This window comes from Gigantopelta aegis, chromosome 9 (assembly GCF_016097555.1).
Source record: "Gigantopelta aegis isolate Gae_Host chromosome 9, Gae_host_genome, whole genome shotgun sequence".
Taxonomy (NCBI): domain Eukaryota; kingdom Metazoa; phylum Mollusca; class Gastropoda; order Neomphalida; family Peltospiridae; genus Gigantopelta; species Gigantopelta aegis.
The window spans coordinates 15,050,574-15,076,380 of record NC_054707.1 but is presented as its reverse complement, the minus strand read 5'-3'; the positions used below and the strand labels follow the sequence as shown (position 1 = coordinate 15,076,380).

Below are 25,807 nucleotides of genomic sequence, written 5' to 3'. Positions count from 1 at the left end.
ACACTTCGAAGTTACGGAGTTCAATATGATTTGCAAATGCTAATTTAACTATAAGGGAGTTGACTCCTGTTAACATGTAAAAAAACTCACCGTTATACGGCTGAAACCGCCGTAACGAACTCAGTGCCGCTTTTTCATATTCTTGCGATTGATCGATTCTAGTAGAGCACGGAAAGCAGGAACAATAAAACTCAGGCATTTTGTCCGTGACTTGCTAATTTTATTCGTATGTATATACACCTGGTATACCCTCCCATACTTTAACCACGGCGTTGTCCTTGTAAAAAAAAGTTGATCTTACGGCTTTAATTCATATTTTCCGAAAAAGTATTCAGCGCAGACTGACACAAACTTGCGTTGCCCAGTTATATGGAAACGGCTAACAATAACAACTTATAAACAACAGCAGATAATTAAGTAGGTAATCCAAATTGAAACAACGACAATATGTAATACAAATTGAAACAATAGAAGGTAATCCAGTAAGTAATCCAAATGAGGCACAATAGTTGATTCAAATGATTTTCTTGAAAGGATATCTACACTACAGTCTAATGTTAAAATTAAGAATTGCAAATACAGTGTGGTAATATTTTTAACTAATAGCTTAATCAATGCTATACTGTGTGTTGTTGTTGGTGGGACTCCTTGCTCCTGTCCCAGTGGCAGGTTGTTGGTGTGGTTTTCTTGCCCCTGTCTGGTAGTACTCCACCAAATAGCATCTCGGCTGGGTCAAAGTTCCAAGTGACCCAAACTTTTAATGGAGGAGTTAAAGCCGTGGGTCCTGCCATTGGTGGTAAATGTGACAGTGGTTGCTTGCACCAAGTATAGTTTTATGTAGGTACTAAATGCATGCAATTTTATTTTGTACAGTACCAGTGTGTCGGGCACACTTGTGCTTGAAACATACACGGGGTGCCTGTAAAACTAAGCACTACCATTTTGTGCGGAATTGACGGGGCTTGTAACAACATCCTGTTATCTCGAAAATGAGCCATAAAAAGTGCCATTTAACTCGGTCACTACTTTGGGTGAGGTGTTGTAGTATTCATATCTGTTTTTCATATTTTGGTTGACACGTTGTGTATAGTAGTTTTAGGCCAATATCTTAACAGTCACCAATGGGATTTTAATTGGTATAGTCCTACCTAGAGAGAAAGTGACATTTTGTGGTATGTCCTAATTATCATAAATTCCGGTTTTTAATTGATATGTAACTGCCATTTTTAATTAATTAGTAATCATGGAGTCATTTTTTGAACATGTGCAATATCTTTTAGACAAAAAAAACTGAATTTAATGTAGGTGAACATGGATGTAGCATGTGGCTGGGTTCCATGAATGCTGATGGATATGGCCGCCAGAAAGTGCATTGGCCTAACACCCCTGCACCCAAAATAGAGAAAGCTCACAGACTGGCATACATGATAAGACACAAGCAATGGTCATCTGATTTGGCAGTTCATAAAGGAGTGCTTCAAATCTCTCTCCACTGCGTGTGCTGTAACCTCACCGTGGTGCAGGGGTGTAACATTCTCTTTGAGAATGGCCAATACAGCACAAATTGAAGTTTAGAGTAAAATTCAGTGTCCGTAAAATTCTGTGATATTTGTATTTGTATTTTTGTACAGTTCTTTACACTGTTTTGTTTGAACCTTGAATTTTTATATTGATGTTGATCATCACTTTATTTATTTGCATTACCATAGTTTGACACCCAATAGCCGATGTATTTTTCGTGCTGGGGTGTCGTTAAACATTCATTCATTCATTCATTCATTGAAATCTCTCATTTGTGTCACAATAGGCAGTGCATAAATGCCGAACATTTGACATTAGAAACACATGCAAATAACAGTGATAGAATTAATTGCAAACACCAGGGCCTGTGTCTCGAGGGACATACACCACACTGTCTGTTGTGGGGTGTTGTTAGTCTGTGGTTGTTTTCTTAATTGTGTGTGTTATTGTAACTTGTGGGGATATATTTTAGATTTTGCGTAATTATGTTCGACTTTCGAGGTCGATGTAATTTTTTTCGTATTTTTCATCTTCTTGGTGTTTTTCATACAGTGCATACAGAACCTACAGAACCTTTCTTTTCTGACATCTTTTAATTTTATATGTCATTGTTTTTTTTCTATTTAGTTGCAGACTTCTGTTGTGTTCGACTTTGTGCAAAGCTGAAATGACCTTACTACCCGATGAGAATGAACATCCCATATCCCTTGACAACTTAACTAATGACTCTACAGGCCCATTATTGATGCTGTGCACTGCACTGTGTGCCCTCCCTGAGAAGTTTCTGCTGAAAGTTCTGTGTCTCGGTAATGATTTTCAAATGCTTTTATTGACCGCCTCAGATTTTTGTGTGTTTGTATTAAATTTAGTCATTTGTAACATTTTGGGTCCGAGACGATAGTCTATGCACTTCCTTAAGTCGGTGCCATTGTTAGTGGCAATTTTGAAAGGCGAATTGAGAAAGGTACTCTTAACCAGCCAGTTTTTACTTGCAGAATTGCAGACAAATGATTGTTTTATACATTTGTTGTGATTGCCTTGATAACAGGCTGCGATGGCTTCGGATGTGTATGATAGTGCATGCATGAATTTCGGAATGTTTCCTGCGTGTATTCTATAAGCCTGTTCATACTCTGCCTGGCACCTAAAAGCAATGTCATTGGAGAATTTGATCCTGGCATCATATTTTCAACAAATGTTGCACCTTTAACAAACTTGCGTGATTTTCCGAAACATGTCGTGTGTCGATTAACATTTGTGGTTCGATGTCGGTAACATTTTGCTGGTATAACTCTTCAGCACCTTTAAAACCTTTAGCATCCGAGTCTGTCGTCATGTAATGTACATCAAGACCATCATTTTTTAAATCAGTAACAGTCCTTAGCCCAAGTTTTTTCCATCTCCAATGGACATTGTCATTGGGATATTGCGAGAAACATGTTGGATCATTCAGACATGTATGTGATTGACTAATGCCGTGACGTTTGGAGCATAATATATTTACTGCATTTGGTTGACAACCCCTGATAGTGTTTATTGTTTTAAGATTGTTTCTCCTAGCCTGCATGTCGGTTGTGTTACTGTGCATAATAGTGTCACATATTTTGTTTGCAGTTTTTCGACACCCCGCAACGCACGGTGCTGGTAAGTTCATGCAGACACAGGAGCCGGAAGTTTTGAACCCCAATGGGCATTTTCGTCAGACCGATCTGCACTGCCACATTTGGCTGAGCTGCCTTACGACCTCGACACTTTCGCTTTGGATTGTCCACCTCTGTGTACAAGTTGTACACACCAGAGTGGTATGTACAAATGTTACAGCACAAACGCTGCCGAGTGCACACACCTCTTCTTTCTTCCGCCGGGAAGTCCCACATCAGTTGACCATGCCATTCTGGAGCCAAAGTGTGGTGGTCGTTGTATGTACTATTCATCATTTGCTCCAGTTTGCCCATGTGGAGGACCCTGTATGTGTCGGCCTGTGATCTGTTGATAAAACCCAAATAGAAGCCCATAAATACTAGCACTACCTCATTTCTTAATGTTTTCTGGTATCTAGCATTTTCATTGATAGATTATCTCCCTTGGACTGTTAGACTTTTCACCAGTGCTACCATGCCAAGTTGACATTGTTTGCAAGCCATGTTTTTCAAATCTGACTCTTTGTGATTGTGTTTGTAATCACATAAATAGTGTATTTATCCAACAAAAATGTGATTTGCATGCTACAAGGTATGTAATGTGTAACTTTCATATAAAAGGTATAATTTAATTGCTTTTTTCTCATTTTTACTCCTTTCTACTCCTTTCCAACCTATCTCTGCCCTGATACATGCATGTAAGAACTATTGTAAGAAGTCAATTAGAATATGTAGGGTATTCAGATTAAGTACATTAGCATCATTTACCTTGAACCTATGGTGCTGTTCAAACACTGTTCGGTTTTAGTCGGTGGGTCTGCCACAGATCGCAGTATTCGGTATGGTGCTGTCGTCGGCAATTGTCCAACTTGGACACCATGAGCCTCAGTGTCCAAGACTTTTTTTTGTCATGGACTTGGTTAGTCTGGCCGTCCGTCTCATTTCGTACACACCTGTATCCACTTTCGCACACTTACTGGATTTATTGTGTGGAATGTCCCCTTTCTTAAATCCACATTTTGCACTTTTTCTCACTGGCGGCATTTTAAAATTTCTTAAATATTCTAATAGGAATGGGTGATTATTTTTAGTCAAGTGACAATAGTGAAATGTCTGTACCAGCATGCTTGCTTTTAATATAGTTTAAGCAGCTGACCTAATTACCAGTGATTTAAATTGATGTTGAGAGGGACACCCATCTGTGAGTTAATTGTTTGACAGTTTGACTCCTCACAACAGTAACCTCTGACCTAGAGGTGTCATAAACCTTGTTTCTTAACTTTGTTTACATTCCTGCAATGCTTGGTCTTGTACAACTTGGCACATTTGAAAAGACCCATGACACTGGACTACTTTCTGATAAATGTTGGTTAATGAGAATTTTTAGGTTACGATAGAAAATAGTTCACTAGTCTCTGTATGTATGTAGGTGACATGGTGCATTCATAGTGCTGGGATTAACAAGTATATCACACATAATATGCATAACACTGGGGAACACAATTTTTGCTGACTTGCATCTGTGGCTTGTTTTAAGGTAACTCGGGTCTGCTGAGTCCAAAAATGAAATTAGTTTTTTCCTATCACGTCAAGTTTTTGAGATACAGCATATCCCTATTTTATTGCAACTCTCACACGAGACACCTGAAAACAAACAGTTAAAAACACACAAACAATGAATTAAGCTGATTTAGAAATGAAACCATGTTTAATACACTTAATTAAAGTCTTTAGCAGTCTTAGGAGTGTTAAATATAATACAGATCATTTGAACCAAAGTATTTGAAGGTGGTTAACATGGTAATAAAAGCAGGCGGCTTACTACTGAAACGGCGCGGAAGGAAGGTCCCGATTTCACCACACAAGAAATTAGGGGTGCAGTAAGTCCAGTGCGTTAGTTACATGTTCAGAACACATACAATATCATATTTGTAAAAGCAGACCAAGATTGCAAGGTCAGTTCGAAAGTCCAAATCCAAAGTTGCAATGGTCATGGCAGAAATTTACGCTTGTAGCTCCTCCTTGAGTGCTCCGCCTGTGGACAATCTCGTTTTATTGTCCAGCATAGTCAGCCAGCATGGATACATCCCATCTTCCTTGATACCGTTCCTCCATCACCTTCAAATCCTGATGAAACCTTTCACCTTGTTCGTCGCTAACTGCACCAAGGTTTTCAGGGAAGTCAGCAAGATGGCTGTGCAAGAAATGCACTTTAATGCTCATATTACACCCTAGTGCCTTGTAGTTGTCCAAAAGATTCTGTACAAGTTGTTCATAGTTGTGGGCGCGATGGTTTCCAAGGAAGTTCTTAACAATGTCCTTGAAAGACAGCCAAGCATTTTTCTCAAGTTCAGTCATCGTACCGATGAAGTGGTCATCTTTAATCAGCTGCCGGATTTGAGGACCATCAAAAAACGCCAGCCCGGATCTTTTCAGTAGACAACTTGGGAAAAAGCAACAAGTAGGTGCTTAAAGCAGTCACCTTTTGTGGACAAGGCTTTGACAAACTGTTTCATGAGGCCCAGTTTTTATGTGAAGAGGAGGAAAGACAATGTTCTGCCTATCGACCAGTGGCTGATGAAGAATGTTTGGATCGCCTTGATGAAGCTCTCTTCTCGGAGGCCAATTTTTAACAACCCAATGTTGATATTTGGCTCTGCTGTCCCAGAGACATAAGAAGCAAGGGTATTTTGTGTAACCTTTCTGCTGCCCAAGAAGAAACCCTACCATCTTGAGATCGACACAGATGATCCAGTTGTGCTGGTGATAATTCAACAGCTCAATGACATTTTTAATGTCCCCATGATCTTCCTTAAGGCGAACAGAGTGCCCGATTGGGACTGCACCATATGCCCGATTGGGACTGCACCATACAGGTTTCCATTGTGCAGAAGAACACACTTTAGACTGCGCTTTGCACTGTCTATAAACAATCTCCAGTCTGTTGGAATGTAAGATTGAACTCCCAAGTTCCAGAAGTAGACCTGAAATATTATTACAAAAGACAAAGCCGCCACTACATTGGAAAAACTTGAGATAATTGCCTTCTCTTGCTCGAAAATAAGAGACTTTAGCGCCTTGTTCAAGCAGTTTTTTTTCCCTCAGCCTTGAGGCTAAGACTTATTCAGCTTTTTTTGACAAACCCAAGTCTCTCACAAGATCGTTCAACTCGAGCTGATTAAATCCTTGGCGTGAGTCCTCGTCCATTTCAAATTCTGAATCATCATTGTCACTCTTGTCCTGAATCTCAGCTGGATCAAGCAGATCAATATCCTGATCTTCAACATTTGGAAGTCCATCAAAAACTGGAACTGGAATTTCATCTGAATGTGGTACTGGGCGAATAGCTGAGGGTAAGCTGGGGTACTGGATCTTATGTTTGTTCTTCTTATTATACCCTGCCGTTTTGACTAAACAGAAGTAACAATCTGTAATGTGCTCTCTTGGTTCTCTCCATATCATAGGAATTCCGAACTTCAGCTCACGCTTGCCTTTCGTCCACAGCCGCAAATTTTCCACACAATGCTTGCATACCTTATGGGGAGCCCAAGACTTGTCTTGATCCCCTAGTTTGACTTTAAAATATGCAAGATATGCTTGCTTTACAAATTCATTTATGTCGGTTTTTTGACTTGGGATGGTAAAATTTCCACAGATATAACAAAATGAATCAGGACTATTTAAACACTGGCGTCGGCTCATTTTGGAGGCTGCCATTTGCATTCTGAGCTATCCCGCACTAAATCAATTAGAGTTGTTATGATTGGACAAAAAATAAGTCTGTGTCTATTCTCCCAGTCATTCCTGGTCAACCTGGAGTTAGAAGAAAAACAATAGTTATACATGGCACAGAGTGTATGGGCATCTACTCGGTTTTCCCTATTTGGTTTTTTTTTTCATTAAAAACTTGACGTGATAGAGGAAATCTGATTGCATTTTTGAAATCAGCACACCTGATTTAGCTTAAATCAATTGAAAAATTTCAGTCAGCAAAAAACAAGTATAAAATTGTTCACCAGTGTAATCAAACACAGGTTATTATCTTCAACTGTACTCCTTGAACACACAAAAAAAGAACACAACATTACATTTCATATTATTTTATTGTGTAGTTACGAACATTGTCATATGCATTTCGTGCTGGGGTGTCGTTAAACATTCATTCATTCATTCATTTGTCATATGCACTTTCATAAGCGCTTGACTCCAAATAGGACATTGCAGTCAACTTAATACTTTATGTTATAAAACATGTGAACCTGCCATTCACCAAAAATAGGTGATTCGACACTTTCTGAAACAGTGCAGTTCTGCTTATAGGTAGTACTCCACCAAATAGCATCTCGGCTGGGTCAAAGTTCGAAGTGACCCGAACTTTTAATGGAGGAGTTAAAGCCATGGGTCCTGCCATTGGTGATAAATGTGACAGTGGTTGCTTGTATCAAGTACAGTTTTATGTAGGTACTAAATGCCTGCAATTTTATTTTGTGCAGTACCAGTGTGTCAGACACACTTGTGCTTGAATCATACACGGGGTGCCTGTAAAACTAAGCACTACCATTTTGTGCGGAATTGACGGGGCTTGTAACAACATCCTGTTATCTCGAAAATGAGCCATGAAAGGTGCCATTTAACTCGGTCACTACTTTGGGTGAGGTGTTGTAGTATTCATATCTGTGGTTCATATTTTGGTTGATACGTTGTGTATAGTAGTTTTAGGCCAATATCTTAACACTGTCACCAATGGGATTTTAATTGGTATAGTCCAACCGTGTCATGCTTGCTCCAGTTCCTTGAAAACAGTTTAATTAATTATTATAATCATTATGAATTATTATCAATAACATTGTTGGTCTTCCTTCATTAACACCATTTACCCTGAATGGAGGGTGATTGTCACATCTTTAATGTGCTGTTACTACTTTTGTAGTGAAATCCGTATATTTCTTAAACAGACATAACAGTAATATGTTGACTACTTCGTTAAAAACACTTCGATGTTACTGAGTTCAATGATTTGCAAATGCTAAGTGAACTATAAGGGAGTTAACTCCTGTTAACATGTAAAAAAAAAACCTCACCGTTATACGGCTGAAACCGCCGTAACGCACTCGGTGACGCTTTTTCATATTCTTGCGGCGGCTGTATTAAACGGTGTTCGTTTGTCACAGCAAGCGAGAGCCTCTCGCTCTCTTCTTGAGCCTCGCTCTCTAGTTGATTGATCGATTCCAATAGAGCACGGAAAGCAGGAACACTAAAAGTCAGGGATTTTATTCGTATGTATATACACCTGGGGTGGCCGCATCGAAAGTCCGATAGTGACTGTCGGAGCGTATCAGCAGCTATCAGAGCTTTCTGGGAGATTCTGTGCGGCCTATCGCCAATAGTGAGCGCATCGAAACCCCAATAGCTGTCGGTCGGCCCGATAGTAGACCGATACGGCATGGCGCACACAAACTCCAATAGGCTATAATTGGCCACATCTCCGATAGGCCATTTCGCTGGCGGAGCCAAGAGCACGTTTAGTGAGTCCGACAGACATTCACTGAACATGTGGCGCATGGATGCTGGCGGGGTTTTTTTATGAGGCTGAAGACATGGATGATGGTAGAGTGTATAGACCAAGGGTCAATCCCTTTGCGGACTTCACCGACGACGATTTCATTCGAAAATATCGGTTCACTAAGCCTATTTTAACGGAGCCTATTTTCACTTGCGCCGGCCCTCGAGAGATACACACGCAGGTACATTTCCCAGTGTTTACATTCGTTTGTACCAAGCGTTCGGTTTTAATGAAGGGGAAGTTCTTTAATTATTACGGATGGCGGGTGGGCAGTTTTGATCCAATCGTTCATATTCTTAGTACCGACATGGATTTGTTTTGTTTTTCTCTAAATTGATACACGCTGTAATTCCGTACTTTACTCCTCGGGAAGTGAAATGGGTCAATGTAGTAAGTATTAAATTATTATTATTTTGTCAGGTCACAATCCTTGGATCCCTCCCTTCAGCTTTGCACCCCTGCGTGTGCTGTAACCTCACCGTGGTGCAGGGGTGTAACATTCTCTTTGAGAATGGCCAATACAGCACAAATTGAAGTTTAGAGTAAAATTCGGTGTCCGTAAAATTCTGTGATATTTGTATTTGTATTTTTGCACAGTTCTTTACACTGTTTTTGTTTAAACCTTGAATTTTTATATTGATGTTGATCATCACTTTATTTATGTGCATTACCATAGTTTGACACCCAATAGCCGATGTATTTTTCGTGCTGGGGTGTCGTTAAACATTCATTCATTCATTCATTCATTCAGCTTTGCACTGCGGCTAGATACCTTGCCTATGGTGGGATATGTACACGGCATCAGTCCAAGAGCCGCAAGCAACTCCATCCACACTGTCGCTCAAGCTATATGTACACGAATGGATCGTTTTATCCGATAGCCAGCAGCTGACGAGATAGCCCTAGCCAAGAGGCAATTCTACGACCGATTTGGATTTCCATGTATTATCAGCCTCATCGATGGGAGTCAAGTACCGATTCACGGACCCTTCCCCCCTGCCAATGAAGCGGTGTACGTTTGTAGGAAAGGATATCATGCAATTAATGTTCAAATTGTGTGTGATGCAAACTTGATTATTCGCGATTTAGATGCAAGATGGCCCGGATCGACTCATGATTCATTCATCCTTCGCAATTCACACATTTGGGATAAGTTTGAACAAGGACATATTCAAAATACCTGGCTCCTCGGCGACAGTGGATACCCATTGAAGAAATGGCTCATGACCCCTTATCAGAATGCAGCAAATGATCCACAAGAACGATTCAACAGGCAGCATAAGCACATCCGATCAATAATTGAATGTTGCAATGGGGTGTGGAAAATGAGGTGGAGGTGTCTTATGAAACCAAATATGTTTCAGTCCCCAAGAGCATCTATGATTATAGCATCATATGGAGCGCTGCATAATTTTGCTATTACCCACGGACTTCCGTTGGATGAAGACGTTGACGAGCGTCTCATCAAAGATCAACGTAACATCATCCCATATCATGATCCAGGAAACAACGTAATGAACGATGTGCCCGTGCACGAGAGGAACTTGTCCGTCGAGTATTCACGCACTGAATACGACTGTTGAAAGTAAAGATGAGGCCTCAATGGCCGTGTCACCGGCCTCTGTGGCGTCGTGGCAGGCCATCGGTCTACAGGCTGGTAGGTACTGGGTTCGGATCCCAGTCGAGGCATGGGATTTTTAATCCAGATACAGACTCCAAACCATCAGTGAGTGCTCCGCAAGGCTCAATGGGTAGGTGAAAACCACTTGCACCGACCAGTGATCCATAACTGGTTCAACAAAGGCCATGGTTTGTGCTATCCTGCCTGTGGGAAGCGCAAATAAAAGATCCCTTGCTGCTAATCGGAAGAGTAGCCCATGTAGTGGCGACAGCGGGTTTCCTCTCAAAATCTGTGTGGTCCTTAACCATATGTCTGACGCCATATAACCGTAAATAAAATGTGTTGAGTGCGTCGTTAAATAAAACACTTCTTTCTTTTTCTTTCAATGGCCGTGTTTGCCAAGTTTGGTGTATGTACTATGCATAGCAGATCAGTGGCACGCTTTTAAAACTTATAATAATTAATAAAGAAGTGGTCAAACAAATGAAATTGTGGAATCATTTTTATTCTTTCACGTAATTACACAAATGCTTAAGCAGGTTGTCCATGTGTGCGTAAAAACACTCGTAATGCGCAGTGCGTGCAGTCAACAAATTGAAAAAGCGACATACCATTTCCACGCACAACGCGTTCTTTACGTGCAAATGGACAACCGGCCTAATTTAAGAAATTGAATGGTTGCCAAATGTTGGGGTCACTCACAACGGGAACCAGTTCAGTCAGTTGAGCGTTTAGGGGTTTTGGAGACTGGTAGGGTGTTGAAGAGTACTGCCTCCTTAGTTTCTCGTGGTAGTACCACTGCTTTAAGTGGTACATTTCTTTCTGCATTTTAAGCTTTTTCTTCTCTATCTTGAGCATCTTCTGGTAGTACTCTGAAGCAGAAATGGCATTGCTGTTGGTACCCTTAGCACGGTTTCTTTTCGTTGACGAAGGCGTGCGCGTATCCGATGGACTGACGGGCGTATCCGATCCACTGACGGACGTATCTGATCGACTGACAGGTGTATCCGGTCGACTCGCGGGTGTATCATGGTACTTAGACGTGGATGGGGCATCATTAGTTGGGCGTAACGTACTAGAAGCAGCCACATTAGATGCAAAACCGCCAATTATTCCTGAAAAAAAAAAATGCCCATTACATAGACTTGAATCAATATAGAGCTAGCTCGTTCGATCAAGGAGCCACACGAGGTTAATGGCATTCTTAAACACAGATAGCAAGAGTTAGGATCATGTAACTCATGAGTTAATGTACCACACATAAATAACTGAAAACATTAGTTTATTCAGCTTACCTGTTATCTTCTCCAATGGTATACAATGGTAGATGGTCTGTTCTTGCTCTGTCAAGAATTCGAGATCTTCGTCATCCACCGTGGTACACACTCCTCCCGTTTTCCTCATCTCTTTTGCACGGTCGCAACGTCGTTTCGCCGCCGTAGCTTTGACGTCCCGCTTTAATTTTCCCCACTTGTCACTAATACTGTCCCATGATCTCTCGGTAGGACTGATAGCATTAACTGCGTTCGTTATTGTCTTTGTGGGACAATTCATTAGAGAATGAGCCTTCTAATTTCTCATGATGCCTGGCGAATAATGCTACAATGGTATCTTTTTCCTCCGGGTTATAATCCATTGCCCTAGGCCGCTTGGTCTTCTTTTCAGTCATTTTCACTTGTATCTATGTATGCGTGTTTACTGTGATATTGACACCAACAGAGTTACCCGCATGCACTTGGCGAGTCAGCGAGCCGTTCCTGGAAGACAAACAATAGAAATCTAAAATTAGTGCACCAGAAATTCATTTCGGTCTGTGTTATCCATGACAACAATTACGCACGCAGTCGTTAGCTGTAACACCGAACCCCTATCGGAATATCTCGCTATCGGAGTCCTACAGGACTCTGTGCGGCCACCAGACTGACTCCGATATGCTATCGGCTGACAGCGTCCCGATAGTCACTAGCGCCCCGTTCACTGTTGGACTTTCGATGCGGCTACCCCTGGTTATTACCCTCCCATACTTTAACGACGGCGTTATCCTTGTAAAAAAAAAATTGATCTTACGACTTTGATTCATATTTTCCGAAAAAGTATTCTGCGCAGAGTGACACAAATTGTTGTGTTGCCCAGTTTTATGGAAACGGCTAACAATAACGTAATAACTTCAAAATGATTGGAATAGTTCCTCTGCAATATCTTTCAAGATGGAGGTGAACAAAGACATGGGATCATCGGCACCAGTCATGGCAGTTTGTTGCAGTCAAGTGCTGCATAGATTCCGAAATTGATTCCAGTTTGCCCCTGTCAACTTCCATCTCTGAACCCTTTCAAGTGATGGAGAGTAGTATAAGGGCCTGCCGGGTGCCATGACCTACTTTCCGTGACCTTGACCTTAGTGTGAGTCATAGTGGTGTGGCCTACTAGGGTGAACGCTCGCCCGTGTCCCTGACCGACTTAGGTTGGTACTGATGTCCTTGGACTGGCCCTGACCGACTTAGGTTGGCCCTGACCGATTTGTTTAGCATTGACCGACTTAGAGGACAGTGACTGGTATACCTGGGCAGGTGTGCGACCTTGGTGTAAGTCATAGCCTTGACGTACTTGGTGTGTGACTCATCACCTAGCCTTGACCTATATAGAGGGCAGTGAGTGGTAAGCAGCCGTGACATACTTGGGCCGGTACTGACGTCCTTGGGCTGGCCTTGGCCAGGTTCTGACCTCCTTGGGCTGGCCTTGGTCAGGTTCTGACGTCCTTGGACTGCTAATTTAGAGTATAAAAAGAGTATTTTCTTAGTATTTTTATTCGCTCGTCAAGTATAAGTATACAAACGAGATCTACATTCTGTTTTGCTTTGGGAAAAAAAAGTTACTCAACAACCCAAGACTTCCCCAGGAGTAGTATCCAGGCCTGTTGGGCCCCATGACCTACTTTCCGTCACCTTGACCTACTTTCCGTCACCTTGACCTACTTTCCGTCACCTTGATGACATCACGTGACCTCGTCCTACTGCCCCTGACCTACTTAGACCGGCACGAAGAGTATAAAAAGGCTAGATACGGTTTCATTGTCATCCGCTCGCCGAAAACTATTATTATTGGATCCTACTACGTCATTGTTATTCGTTTGGATAATTTTGAGAGATTTTGTCACTGTTAGAAATCGACTGGATCAAGACTTGAAAATAGTAAGTTAATTTTCTTATACTGATTTAGTTTGAAGATCTATGTGTTTGCAGTGGTGGACAAATATAACGTTTTAACAAATGGTACTTTTTGAAAATCGTTCTTTCTTCAAACACGGTGAAATAAATAACAAGTTTACATTGAAAGTTTCCTGCCTTCTAAAAACGGAAGCAGTTGTTCTTGTATGCAACGTCATTCAAAGACTGACGTCATTCAAACATTATAAACGTGTTATACTCTCACCCTTGTTGAGTCGTTGTCTCTATTAAGTCGTGTCATTTAGGATTTCACCTCTTTTTAAAGTACCTACCGTTTGTTTACGTTCTAAGCCTCACAGTAAGATGTGTAGACAGTCAAATAGCTAAGAAATTTTTATGTATATCCAATTATTTGTTACCTTAAAAAATAGCTTTTTTTGTACACATGAACCAAAATAGGTCAAAAAAACATGACCCGTATGACAATTAAAACATTTGTAGTTTTCGTAATTTATCATGCCCAAAATATCTATCGAAGTGTTGTCTGTATGTTTATTTTTATGCATTAGTGAGTGACGTCAGTAAAAATGTGAGGTCACACGTCAATCGTTTTTTCATGCAAGCAAATATGGGCGCTAAAATTTGAAAACGTAAACTAAGATCAATACAGTTTTAAAAATATGGATATTACTACAATACATATATAGTGAGTATTATATTTGAATAAATATTTTTAAATCATACACTTATTTCCTGAAAAAAAATATTTGTTTAATCTAGAGCGTTGACCTTGCAAATAATACACCTGGCGTTGACAGGATAGCGGGCGAATCGTAGGTCACGTAAAGGTGGTTCAGTCGAATTGTTAATAACAAATATATGCGAATGTGCCCCGATTAGTGTCATTGACAAGGCATCATACCCATAGACCTGTTATTTTTTTATTTTTTTTTATAATTTTTTTTTTATTTCTTGAATTTTTAAAATCAAATTATCCAATTCTTCTTTGATCTTAGTCCTGGAAAAAAAGAAATAGTTTTTCAAATGTGATGCTCTCAAAAAAGTTAATATTCCTGAAAAGCTTAATATATATATGTAATAATTGCACGATACTCAGTTTAATACCATTTTATAAAATCATGTCTAGACATTGTAGTGGTATAGAGAACATCCCCTCACCCACTCCGACTACTTCTGACGTTCCTATGACAAATATCATCCACTGGATATTAATTATATGAAAGACAACAAAAATAAAACAGCACGGTTTTACAAGAACAGTCAGGTAGTGTGTTTTTTAGTAAACATACTTACATATCAGTGTTTTTTGGGGGGTTTAAAAGATCCCTCAGTACCGGGTATGTAGTGACTGCGGCAGTGAGGGTGGCGGCGGCAGTTGGTGTGGTGGAGGCGGCGGTGGTGGTGGTGGCTGCTGCTGCGGTGGTGGGGTGGTGGTGGCGGTGGTGTGGTGGTGGTGGTGGTGGTGGCCGCCACATTAGAATAAAATTCGTCACTGGAAATATACAAAAATTACATAAAATACAAGCATTGATCAAAGCTGTGTATATTGTAACCTTTCGAACATCGACGTGTGGAACATAAAACATGGTGTAGAATGTTTTTAAAAATCAACTATGATAATATCGTGAGCTATAAAATAATCTTACCTCCACTGGTCGAGCAACTGCTCGAAATCAAACTGGTCTATTCTGAAAAAAAGATGACATTTATTAGTTTTAACGTGAATGGGATTTTTAAACTCAACTTTTGATGTAAAAATAATTTGAAACCAAACATTACTGATTTTAAAATGATACATTTGACATGATTTAACTAACATTTTGCCAAAAATAAAATTTAAAAAAATAATGAAAACAGTAAAGTTGCTCACGCATTATCGCTGAAGCAGTCCATGTTGATATGTTGTAACCAAAAAATGTGTTTGAATTTATGCCCCCACCGTTGACCCGATTTGTCCTCCTAACCCAGAGACCCTGTCTGTATGAACTAGAAACCTCCCAACATTCTGCAAAAATTCCCAAACGAGTAAATCTTTCCATCATTTTGGCGCCAATGTTTTACCATCAATGCGTTTTCTCTCACACGATAGCAAATACGATGAGGAGGATACATTATAAATAAAATATGAACTTGTAAAACTATAGTGCACTGTAATAATATTATTAAAACATTTATTTACTAAAACATAACCGCAATTTTGTTTAGTAAAGGACTTAGTAGGGATCACTAAAATAAAAGAGAAAAAAATAGTATGGAATTACATTGTTTAATAAATAAGTTACACAGTCTACCGAAACAACAATCCCGTCTCTTGATGTTAAAATTTGGAAAATGATGTATTTTGTGTGTGCATTAGTTTGCAATGCTGAACAAAGAATGTCAAGAAATATGAAGAAATTTATGCAAACCATATAATAAATTAAATATAGTTTAAACTGAAGACTATTGAGGTGGAATTTTCTTAAAATCATAGACCCGCCTCTATAGTGTTTCAATGTATAAACTAATTCTGTGGAATCGACGTAACGATGTTTGAGTTTATTTTTTTCTGTCGATCCGCAGCCGTGTGAACTTTAACCTCCCGCCAGCTGTTTCTGTGGCACTGTTATAATACTCTTTTGGTGCGAAATTGAACCAGCATGAAACATCGTGTAATATGATGCGTGTGTACATCGTAAAGCATTTCACATAACTGGAACGGAGGCATTCGCGCTGAGCAGGATTATAGACTGAAAAACATGTCGCTGCTTACACGTAACGTTTTTAAAGAACATGTATCGTCTTTTGGCGTACTTAAAGGGAACGTCAAATTAATATTTTACAACCAAGGACAATTCACTTTTAGATTTATTAAAAATAAATGTTAAAATGTATACAGCAACCAAAACAACGAATAGCGTTGTAACATAATAGGAATATAACACAATCATAATATAAGACAAAGGGGAGGATGTGTGTTTATAGACATCGATGCCGTGAACGTTATGCTCAACGGCTAGAAGGTACTTGTATTATTTTTTAGATGGATCGCTTTGCCATCAACACCATGGTGGATTCTTTTACCAGCAGCGACGACTTGCTTGCCTGGGCTAAACAATATGGGATGGAAAACGACGAATACGTCAATTTAAAACTCGTAGAGCTACTATGTCAGGAAATTAAACAATCTGAAGAAGAAGCCGTTGTGGTGGAGATGGGACAGTCAGAAGAAGCGTTGGAGACTCCTCCGGGTCCCGAGGTTGAAGACTTATGGTCTCCCTTAACGCCTGAGGAATACGAGGAACTGATCAAACTGTGTGACGAACACTGGAATCCATCCTATGACGAACTGGCCAGGATTTGTATTGACGACGGGGAATGGCAACCAGAAGAAGAACCTATGGTTACCTCTGAAGAAGCCGACGACGTTAAACAGGGGAAAGGTCTACCATGTTCGTTTTGCAATGCCACATTCAGAAGAATGCCCGATCTAATGAAGCATAGAATAAAGTGTGCACAGAGACCACCATCGCCACTGCCATCTACATCGTCAGAGCCGCCATTGAAACGCCAGCGTACCATCAATCAAGTGGGAGGGATCGGGCCTGTTGCTGCTGCTACCGCGCCAGTGACCACTGAAACACCGTCTACTCCCTACACGTTTACAAAGAAAAGTACGAGGACGCATAAGAAAACAACGGCAGTCGACACGACCTACGACATAAAGTTTGACGAGCAGTGGAGAGGAAAAAAGCTTAAAGATTTGCACCACGATTTGTATGGCATGTTTCAGGACGTTTTGGAACAAGCCACCATCGATCTACAAGGCAGCGACCTTGGACGGGTGATTGTCCATCACGATGCCCTGAATTCACCGATCGTCGTACCCCTACAACCACTATCCGAACTGAATGCAGATGTCATCTTGGGACACATCGAGAAAGTACTCCAGAGCAACGAAGATTTGCCACTGGACACATCGTTCAGCATTCAAGTCGGCACCATACAAATCCCGAGAGGCGGAAGATCAGCCACCAACCTAACTGTTCTGACAGGCCCAAACAACTCGGTGCACATAAAGCAGTCATTGGTGGAAATCGTGAACGACGACGATTTGTGCATGTCCCGTGCCATCGGTGTTGCCTGGGCCACATCCTGTTCTGCCTTACCGTTCCAATGGAAAACTCAAATTTCCTTTGTGCAGAACCTGTTCGGATCAGGAACTACAAGCACCATGCCATCATTCGGATGAAGAGAGGAACATCACTGGAACCTGGTGCATACCAGAAATTCTTAAAGCCATGGAAAAGGGGTACCAAGTCATCACAGTGTACGAGGTCTACCACTGGCCTGAAACAACCCAGTACAATCCAACGACACGTGACGGTGGTCTCTTTGCCGAGTACATCAACACCTTTCTCAAGCTAAAACAAGAAGCCAGTGGATGGCCCGAATGGTGTTTGACAGATGAAGATAAAGACCAATACATCAGGCAATACAGAGACAAAGAGGGCGTACAGCTGGATAAAGATAAAATCACAAAGAATCCGGGACTTCGTTCACTGGCCAAGCTGTGTCTGAACAGTTTTCTGGGGGAAGTATGGTCAATGTTTGAACATGAAACAGTCTGCCTTCATCCACGAAAGCAATGCAGACGTTTTCTTCCAGATGTTGGCAGATCCCACCAAAGAAGTTATCGATTTCCACGTGTTGACAGAAACCATTTTGCAGCTCGAATATACCAACACAAATCCACCTTCATCCCAGAAGATTTAAAAACCAACGTTTTTCTGGCGACCTTTACCACTTCCTGGGCGAGATTGAAGTTATACAGTGTGTTGGAACAGCTGGACGAAAATGTGTTGTACTACGACACGGACTCGGTCATTTTCGTGGCAAGGCCTGGAGACTATCAGCCCCCTCTGGGAGATTATCTTGGTGAATTGACTGACGAATTGGATGGTCAGTTCATCACCGAATTTGTCAGTGGAGGTCCCAAAAATTATGGCTACAGAACCAATAAAGGCTCAGAAGTGTGCAAGGTGCGAGGTTTTTCCTTAAACTATGCCAATGCACAGCTCATCAACTTTGAAGCTATCCGCGAGATAGTTTTGTCACCCACCAGAGATGCTACCCTGACCGTGACGAACCCATCCAAAATTTCAAGAGAAAAATTTACAACAAAGTGGAAGAGAAAAGGTACAAGATAGTGTACACCAAGCGTGTCATTCAAGACAATTTGGACACTCTTCCTTATGGCTATTAAGGTTCTGTATGAATCATCAAATTCGGTATGAAACATCAAACTTGGTATTTTTCCTCCATTTCAAATTATGTAACATCAAACTTGGTATTTATCTCTCAAAATCAAACTTGGTATTAGTCTCCACACGGTAACTTTTTTTTTTATCGGACTTTGTTTGAGTGCAGTTCAAATTCACTTTTGTATTTTTTTTTAAATAGTCCGATACATTTGTGATTTATGGAGTCAATACTCCGTTATTTTAGGCCAGCAATTCAAAATTTGTGTAGAAGTAATCTAAATTCTCCATGCATTATCCCACTCTCCACTCACCTCTTGGACACAAACAAGTTGTGTTTAAGGGGGAAGCTGCAAATTAATGTTTTGGATTAAAAAAATGTTTACAATCACAGGTATAGTTCATCAAACTTGTTCCTCAAAATCAAACTCGGTATGAAACATCAAACTTGGTATATTCCCTCCACTACATTCTCCATAAAAACATCAAATTTGGTATATCTTGTTTGAATCTCTCCGACCTCCACGTGGTAAACAAGAGGTAACAGGGACTTTTATATCTCTGGCAAACAGGAGAGAAATATCATAGGATACATTTAGATGTTAGAGGGCCACGTCAGGGCCACGTCAGGGCCACGTCAGGGCTACACAGGACCAAACAGGGCCACACAGGGTCACATCAGGGCCACTCAGGGCCATATAGGGCCACGTCAGGACCAATCAGGGCCACACAGGGCCACGTCAGGGCCACACCAGGGCCACGTCAGAGCCACGTCAGAGCCACTCAGGGCCACATCAGGGCCACATCAGGGCCACACAGGGTCACGTCAGGGCCACCTCAGGGCCACACCAGGGCCACAGGATGACTTGATGAATCACGTACTAGAGCACAAAGACATAGAGCTACTGTTTACACAAGGATGTCATCACAGAAGACAGAGGTTTTGGGTAATGAATACGACACTCAATGGACAGGGAAAGTCTGCCAGAACCATTGCTCTCAACACCTGGTATCTTGTCCTCTTTAAAAATGTGAGAGATACATCACAGATCATGACGCTGGGCCGTCAGTTGTTTCCTGGCCGTGCTGGTGTTTTGGTAGAAGCATACAGGGATGCCATGAAGACCCCTTTTAATTATTTGGTGGTGGACATGTCGCCCCATGGTGATGATAAGCTGAGACTGAGAACTCGGATATTTCCCAATGAAGACTCCATCGTCTACGTCCCGAGAGTATAAATAGCACTGCACTTTCAAAGCCACGTCAAAATGTCTCAAGTCATCAAGGAGAACCTGATGTTCTTACAGTTCTTGCTGTCTGGCAAATCGACAAAACAGAAAAGTCTGCTGTTGAAACATATAACCAAGGATCAGTTGAAAACCCTGACATTCATCATTGCCAACATATTGCATAGTGACGTTCCACTCTCTAAACAGGCGTTTGAAAAGTTGAAGAAACACAAAAACGTATTACGTGTGTTGGGTGACAAGACCGTTTCTATCAAGAAGAAGAAACAAGTGTTAAGAGCTGGTATCATCGTGCTCGTGCTACAGAGTATAGCACCCTTGTTAAAAACTGCATGATGCAACACGTGGCCAAAAACATTCTGGTGCCTGAAGAAAAATATATACGACTATTAAAAGGACAAGTGATGGATGCAACACAACCCAAACAAATTCAAGATGGAAAAGGGCAAACACCTCCTACAGTGTACAAACCCGTGGCTGTTGTGAAGACAATGGACCCAAAGAAGATGCTGACCCCAGAGAAATCAATAAAGATGGAAGCAAGCATACAGAAGCGGCCACCAGGAATACCACAACGAAAGCTCAAGAAAATTAGGAGAAAGAAAACATTTAAATGGAAATCATTGTAAAGTGGAATAAAGGTCTGCTCCTTAACCTTTATATCTACTGATTTGAAACGGGAGCAAATAAATGATTTGAAAAATGTATTAGTTGTTATGTTGTAGTAAAAACAGAACACAGTGCCATACCTCCCAACCGTCCATCGATTCGAGCGGGACTTGTGTGGGCTAGCGAAATTTTGGGTTGTTTTTCATTTATTTCTAATTACAATTTCTGGTCTCTCTAGAGACAACTACACATGCAATGGACACACATTGGGTTACACCGATAGGCCTTAAAGGCAACAACTATAATGTACAATGATTAAAATATGTTACGGCAAACTGATACACGATAGCTTCGTTGACTATAATATCTGAACAAAAATAATTTTGAATGTCTCTGAGCGACGATCCCGTCGATTTCATAGCAACGTAAAACAAAGCAAAAAGTCCACACGAGTTGCTGTTGGCGTCTTGAAGCACCCTGTCATTGTAGCAACGTAAAACAAAGCAAAAAGTCCACACGAGTTGGTGTGTAAAATTCTGTGATATTTGTATTTGTGCACGTTCTTTACACTGTTTTTGTTTTAAGGTGCATTGACTGTTTCTTTGCAGAAGCACTCGACCAATTTTCACCCCCGATGTAGTGGTCATTCATTCTCATACTGTTTCGAGAAAGGGTCTCTGGTTTCCAAAACTGTCAAAGAATTCTCCATGGTTAGCACTGTCTAACCATATGGCCACCCAGTGTTGTCCTCTCATCGTCGAGGGTTCTGTGTTGACAATGAATCCTCGTGGAAAATGGGTCAGTCGGTACTGTGGAAGTTCATCTGCAGCATACACTCTGACATGTCTCGTGACCGGATCGGCGTTCAGAGCACATTCCAACTGTAAAGTGTTCATGGTTCTGCATACAAGACGTTCCTGGCTCCCGTCGATTTGAAGCAGAAGGTTGTCTTCCGAGTAGATCAAACAGTTGACCGTTTCTGGCAAGGCTTTTTTAAACTGTAAGTCCAGTCTAAGATTACCCCTTTTTATAAGATCCAGGTATCCGTCCTTCAAGTGGTAAGGTTCCAAGGTGAATTGATAGAGAGCATATCCACTTGAGAAATCCTCTCTAGACACGTCCAGTCCTATGGATTCTCTTCCTTCAAACAGACTGTTGTAGGCCGAGATGTACTGATTATTGCCTACGTGCAGAGGTTGAGCCGGTAAGGATTCTCCATTCACGTACAAGGCAATCGTGTCCAGATCGTACATGGCAAAATTGAATGGATTTTTGGTGTAACTGCCATTCACTGCTTCGGCAGAGACCAGTGCCACCACAACTTTGTTGGGACATTTATTTTGAAACAGGTGATCCCAGGTGAAACTCAGTTGTCCCTTGGGTATAGAGGCCACTTTGATGTCGCTCCTTGTGAAAGGATATTTGGCTTCAGTATCCTGCAGTGTTTTGGCATGGGCCGTGATGATGGCCGTATTGGGTCGCACTTTGCAGATTCTGAGGTATACGTCTTCGATCTTGACTTTGTAATCAGGATTATCTTCTCCTGCCAACAAACTGAAGGAAGGCCTGGTCCGAAACAGTTTGATCTGTAGATTGACGCCATTGATGAGATAACGTTTGATGTCGAAAAAGTCTTCATACAGCGGTCCTTCCATATCCACGGTGTGACTGGTTTCACATAAAGCACCTCTGTTAGCAAGTCCCGAATTGATGCCTGTTATAGGATCTGAGCTGTCTATGTCTTGTGCATCATCTTTGTAGTACAGTTGGGATTGCAGAGACGATTCCTTAGCTGTGGACGTACCATTCAACAACACTTTAAGATAGCTCTTGTATGGATACAGATTGGTCGAGGTAGTGATGAGTTTTCCATTGAGGGTCAGATCCACTTGAGACCACAAACTCTGGAGCCATAGATTGACGGGTCCCACCTTTTCATCTTTTGTCAAGATGCTGCCATCGGCTTTGGTAATTTTGGCTTTCACGTGTAGTTTGGTACGTTGCAGGTCGATGTAATCGATGCCTTGTCCATAAACGTTAAATTCCACAGGACTGTTTTCCGTGGTGATCTGGGATGTGGGTCTCGTATCTTCGTAATAGATTTTTTCCACCGAAGTGAATGTACGTGGAAGTTCAAAAATAGATAATTCTTCGGCATGGGCCTCTACTTCAGCTTTATTCATATAGGAAGCCATCTTACTTCTTTTTACTAAAGCGATCTGTCTTCTGCTTTTTCTGATTGCTTCTGTTCGTTGTGTCTCCTTTGCGCTTTCTTGGTGAACTGACTGCTTGCTCTGTTGCTTTCCCTTTTATACTTTTCAGAAGACGTTTCTGTTCGGCCTTAGCTTGTTCCACCACTTGCTGCGTTGGGGAGACCATGACAACACTGGGTGCCGGGGGTTTGTTCTGTTCTTCTTTTTCTTTTTTCCATGTGGGGTCGTAGAGTTCTAGGCATCGATCCACACTGTACATGATCTGACTCTTTCCACCACGTTGAATTTCGAAGTGAGGCTGAAGTTTGCCTTCTGCCTGCAGCTTGTAGAAACGGGTCCACTTGTCCACGTTTGGAACGTACAGCTTGTACTGGTCTGACATGTTGCTTCTCTGAAGGTTCTATATGAAATGATGATGGTTTTTGACAGACATCCTATTTATAGAGATCCTGCATATCTCCAGTGGTCCGTGACCACTGACCATACGGTTTTTGCTTTCATCTGATCCAAGTGACTGTCGTCCAAAATGAAGGCTAACAATGGGGTGTTTTGTTTCAATATACGTTTTCTAGTTCTATTCATCACGGCAGGTGATACCAGCATTTTCAACATGTTCAGATACTCGTTGTTAGACTGTAAAAATCGACGTTTCTGTCCTGCTGTGACGTTAATACGTCCGTCCAGCAACCCTTGAACGATCGCCACCAAGGCCAACATTTGTTCTGTATTCATATCATTCAGTAATCCCAGAGTCATCTGATAATCGTGAATGTTCATCATTATTTTTAAATAATTGTAATGTTTCAACACGTATTGGTCCATGTCTTAAAACCAAAAAGGCTGTGGTTTCACGTGCAGTGTCACCGTCACTGGTCCTGTAATAAATGAAGCTGGATTGCCATCTGCGTCCTGTATATAGATGTCCACGATCTGCACATCTTCCAGTCTCAGGGGTACGTAATGATAGTTTGGAAACACAAAAGATTTTTCCTTTTTATTCCCTATCAAACAGATGCGTCTCAGCAAGGGCTCCTTTCTTTCTCCAACGTGTGAGCTGTGGCAGATGTTGGAACACACGTAAATGTCACGACAGTCTGATTTTCTTGAGACGTCCCAGTTCTGAATGGTGATTTCGGTGGCTGCTACCACCCACTTTTTTCCGAGATGTAGTCGGTCATACAGATTGACTCTAAAAGACCAGTGTGTGTTGTCGGGAAAGTAAGACGTACTGTCTGTACTTCGAATGGTAATGTACTTATCCATGGTGCTTATTCGTTTTGATCTTGGGATTTGGCAGCAAATAACCCAAGCTACTGCTGAGTAGTGCTGTCCACAAGTTAGAATTACCTCGATCGAGAGATAAGTTGATGATACACGTAATCACCACCACGTATATGATGATGATTTGAGAGAAAAATACCGTTTCCGATTTGGCCACACGTTTACCAAAAAATGTCCAGGTATCACCCGAATGACTTCTTGACAGAGGTTGTGTCTCTACAATTTCTTCCATGATAATGAAAAGTCAAACATGTACTGAGGTCTTTTATACTGTCTGATATCGAACAACGTCTGCTTCTGGAATCCACGAATTGTACTTCTTAGGCCAGTGAAGCCATTTCACCAACACTTCTTTCTGTTTGTTCCGTGTTCTCCTTTTCACAATGTCTTGGATACGGTACAGTTGATCAGGATTCTCATTTACCTTCTGAAGTTCAGCTGCATAGAATGTCCCTTCGATGCATCATCACCACCCCAGTCCTTTAATTTGTACAAGTCTTTACCTTGAGACCAGTACCTTTTCTCAATGGTAAATATTTCGCCAGACCATTTCTCTTGGTATTCCCGATCAAAGGTGCCCCGAAGATGACTGACTCGTACTTTATCACCTATGTTAAATGTAAACTTCTTTTTGTGGATTGCCTTTTTAGGTTTGATCAGGTACTGAGACAGACGGACCTCTTCTTCGTTCGTTTGGTTGACACTGGCTGGTGTTTGACCTAACATTCGATGCTTGGTGTGGTTATAGCTATAGACGACTTTCTCTAGAACATCCATGTACTTGTAAGTAAAGTTTTTTAACATGTAGCGATAGAGACGCATTTTGATGGTCTTAATGACCCGTTCGGCATAACTTGCTTTGGTTTCATTTAGAGCAAACAGCTGCGTTATGCCATGCGACTTCAACAATGCTTTGACCTTATGGTTCTTGTATTCTGACCCTGAATCGGACTGAAACAGTTTGGGTTTTCTGGACTCTGATTTCCAGAATTCTGTCAAAGTCTCTACCACGTCGTTCCCCGTTTTCGACTTGAGTGGTAGCACCCACAAGTACCTGGAGAACAGGTCAATGATCATCATGAGGTATCTCACCCCGTCATTGTATTTAGACAAACTGACCATATCCATTAGATCGGATTGCCAGTGACTGTCTAACCCTTCCACAACATAGGTATTACGTGGAAACTTTCGCCTCACTTGATGTGTCATGGTATAGGTCTCTTGACCTTTCAACCATGATTTAATACGTGTCAGAGGAATTTTAAATTTACCCTCTGCTTTAACAGCTTGATACAGTTTACTAGGACCTGCATAACTCCCAGGATGTTTTACATCGTAGTAAATAGACTCTAGGTACCTTTCCCACCGAGACATGGTTCTCAACTGACATACATGTCACAAAGTCATGCTATTTATAAATAACAGAAGGATACAACACAAAATTTTATTACTAAACAACAAAAATGTAGTACATAAAATATATGATAAAACATAGTGAGAAAAACACGTGTCTCACACGTGTTTAAAACAGTTAATGTCTGAACACATTGTTCACATGGGGGCATCTCGGGGACAGTCTGTAATGTTCCATCACTGGATCGTCCATCCTCTGCCATCGGTAGGCACGTAGTCCACAACAGTAACAGACGACGGCATCGTGATCCCCTGTGTAGTAGAAACCGGCCTT

At 41.3% G+C, this 25,807-nt stretch overlaps 3 protein-coding genes across 3 annotated transcripts; 2 read left to right on the top strand and 1 right to left on the bottom strand.

Annotated features, from left to right (window-relative positions):
- The first annotated feature begins 2,154 nt into the window (after positions 1-2,154).
- LOC121380449 lies at positions 2,155-3,767 on the top strand. Its single transcript, XM_041509266.1, has 2 exons — positions 2,155-2,327; positions 3,136-3,767. Exons 1-2 carry the CDS (start codon positions 2,189-2,191, stop codon positions 3,504-3,506), a joined length of 510 nt encoding a protein of 169 aa, XP_041365200.1. The 5' UTR covers positions 2,155-2,188; the 3' UTR covers positions 3,507-3,767.
- Positions 3,768-8,758: 4,991 nt separating this feature from the next.
- Positions 8,759-10,307, top strand: LOC121381464 (putative nuclease HARBI1). The gene is made up of 2 exons (XM_041510783.1): positions 8,759-8,905; positions 9,606-10,307. Exons 1-2 carry the CDS (start codon positions 8,759-8,761, stop codon positions 10,305-10,307), a joined length of 849 nt encoding a protein of 282 aa, XP_041366717.1.
- Positions 10,308-21,279: 10,972 nt separating this feature from the next.
- Positions 21,280-22,821, bottom strand: LOC121381463 (uncharacterized protein F54H12.2-like). Its single transcript, XM_041510781.1, has one exon. It carries the CDS (start codon positions 22,819-22,821, stop codon positions 21,280-21,282), a length of 1,542 nt encoding a protein of 513 aa, XP_041366715.1.
- Positions 22,822-25,807: the final 2,986 nt, after the last annotated feature.

What these genes read in the sequence shown, in the direction of transcription:
- LOC121380449 (XM_041509266.1), top strand. Translation starts at nt 2,189, where the DNA reads ATGACCTTACTACCCGATGAGAATGAACATCCCATATCCCTTGACAAC. An exon ending in GCTGAAAGTTCTGTGTCTCG is followed by an intron (nt 2,328 to 3,135) that starts GTAATGATTTTC and finishes TTTTGTTTGCAG; the next exon opens with TTTTTCGACACCCCGCAACG.
- LOC121381464 (XM_041510783.1), top strand. Translation starts at nt 8,759, where the DNA reads ATGGATGATGGTAGAGTGTATAGACCAAGGGTCAATCCCTTTGCGGAC. An exon ending in CTCGAGAGATACACACGCAG is followed by an intron (nt 8,906 to 9,605) that starts GTACATTTCCCA and finishes TTTATCCGATAG; the next exon opens with CCAGCAGCTGACGAGATAGC.
- LOC121381463 (XM_041510781.1), bottom strand. Translation starts at nt 22,821, where the DNA reads ATGGCTTCCTATATGAATAAAGCTGAAGTAGAGGCCCATGCCGAAGAA.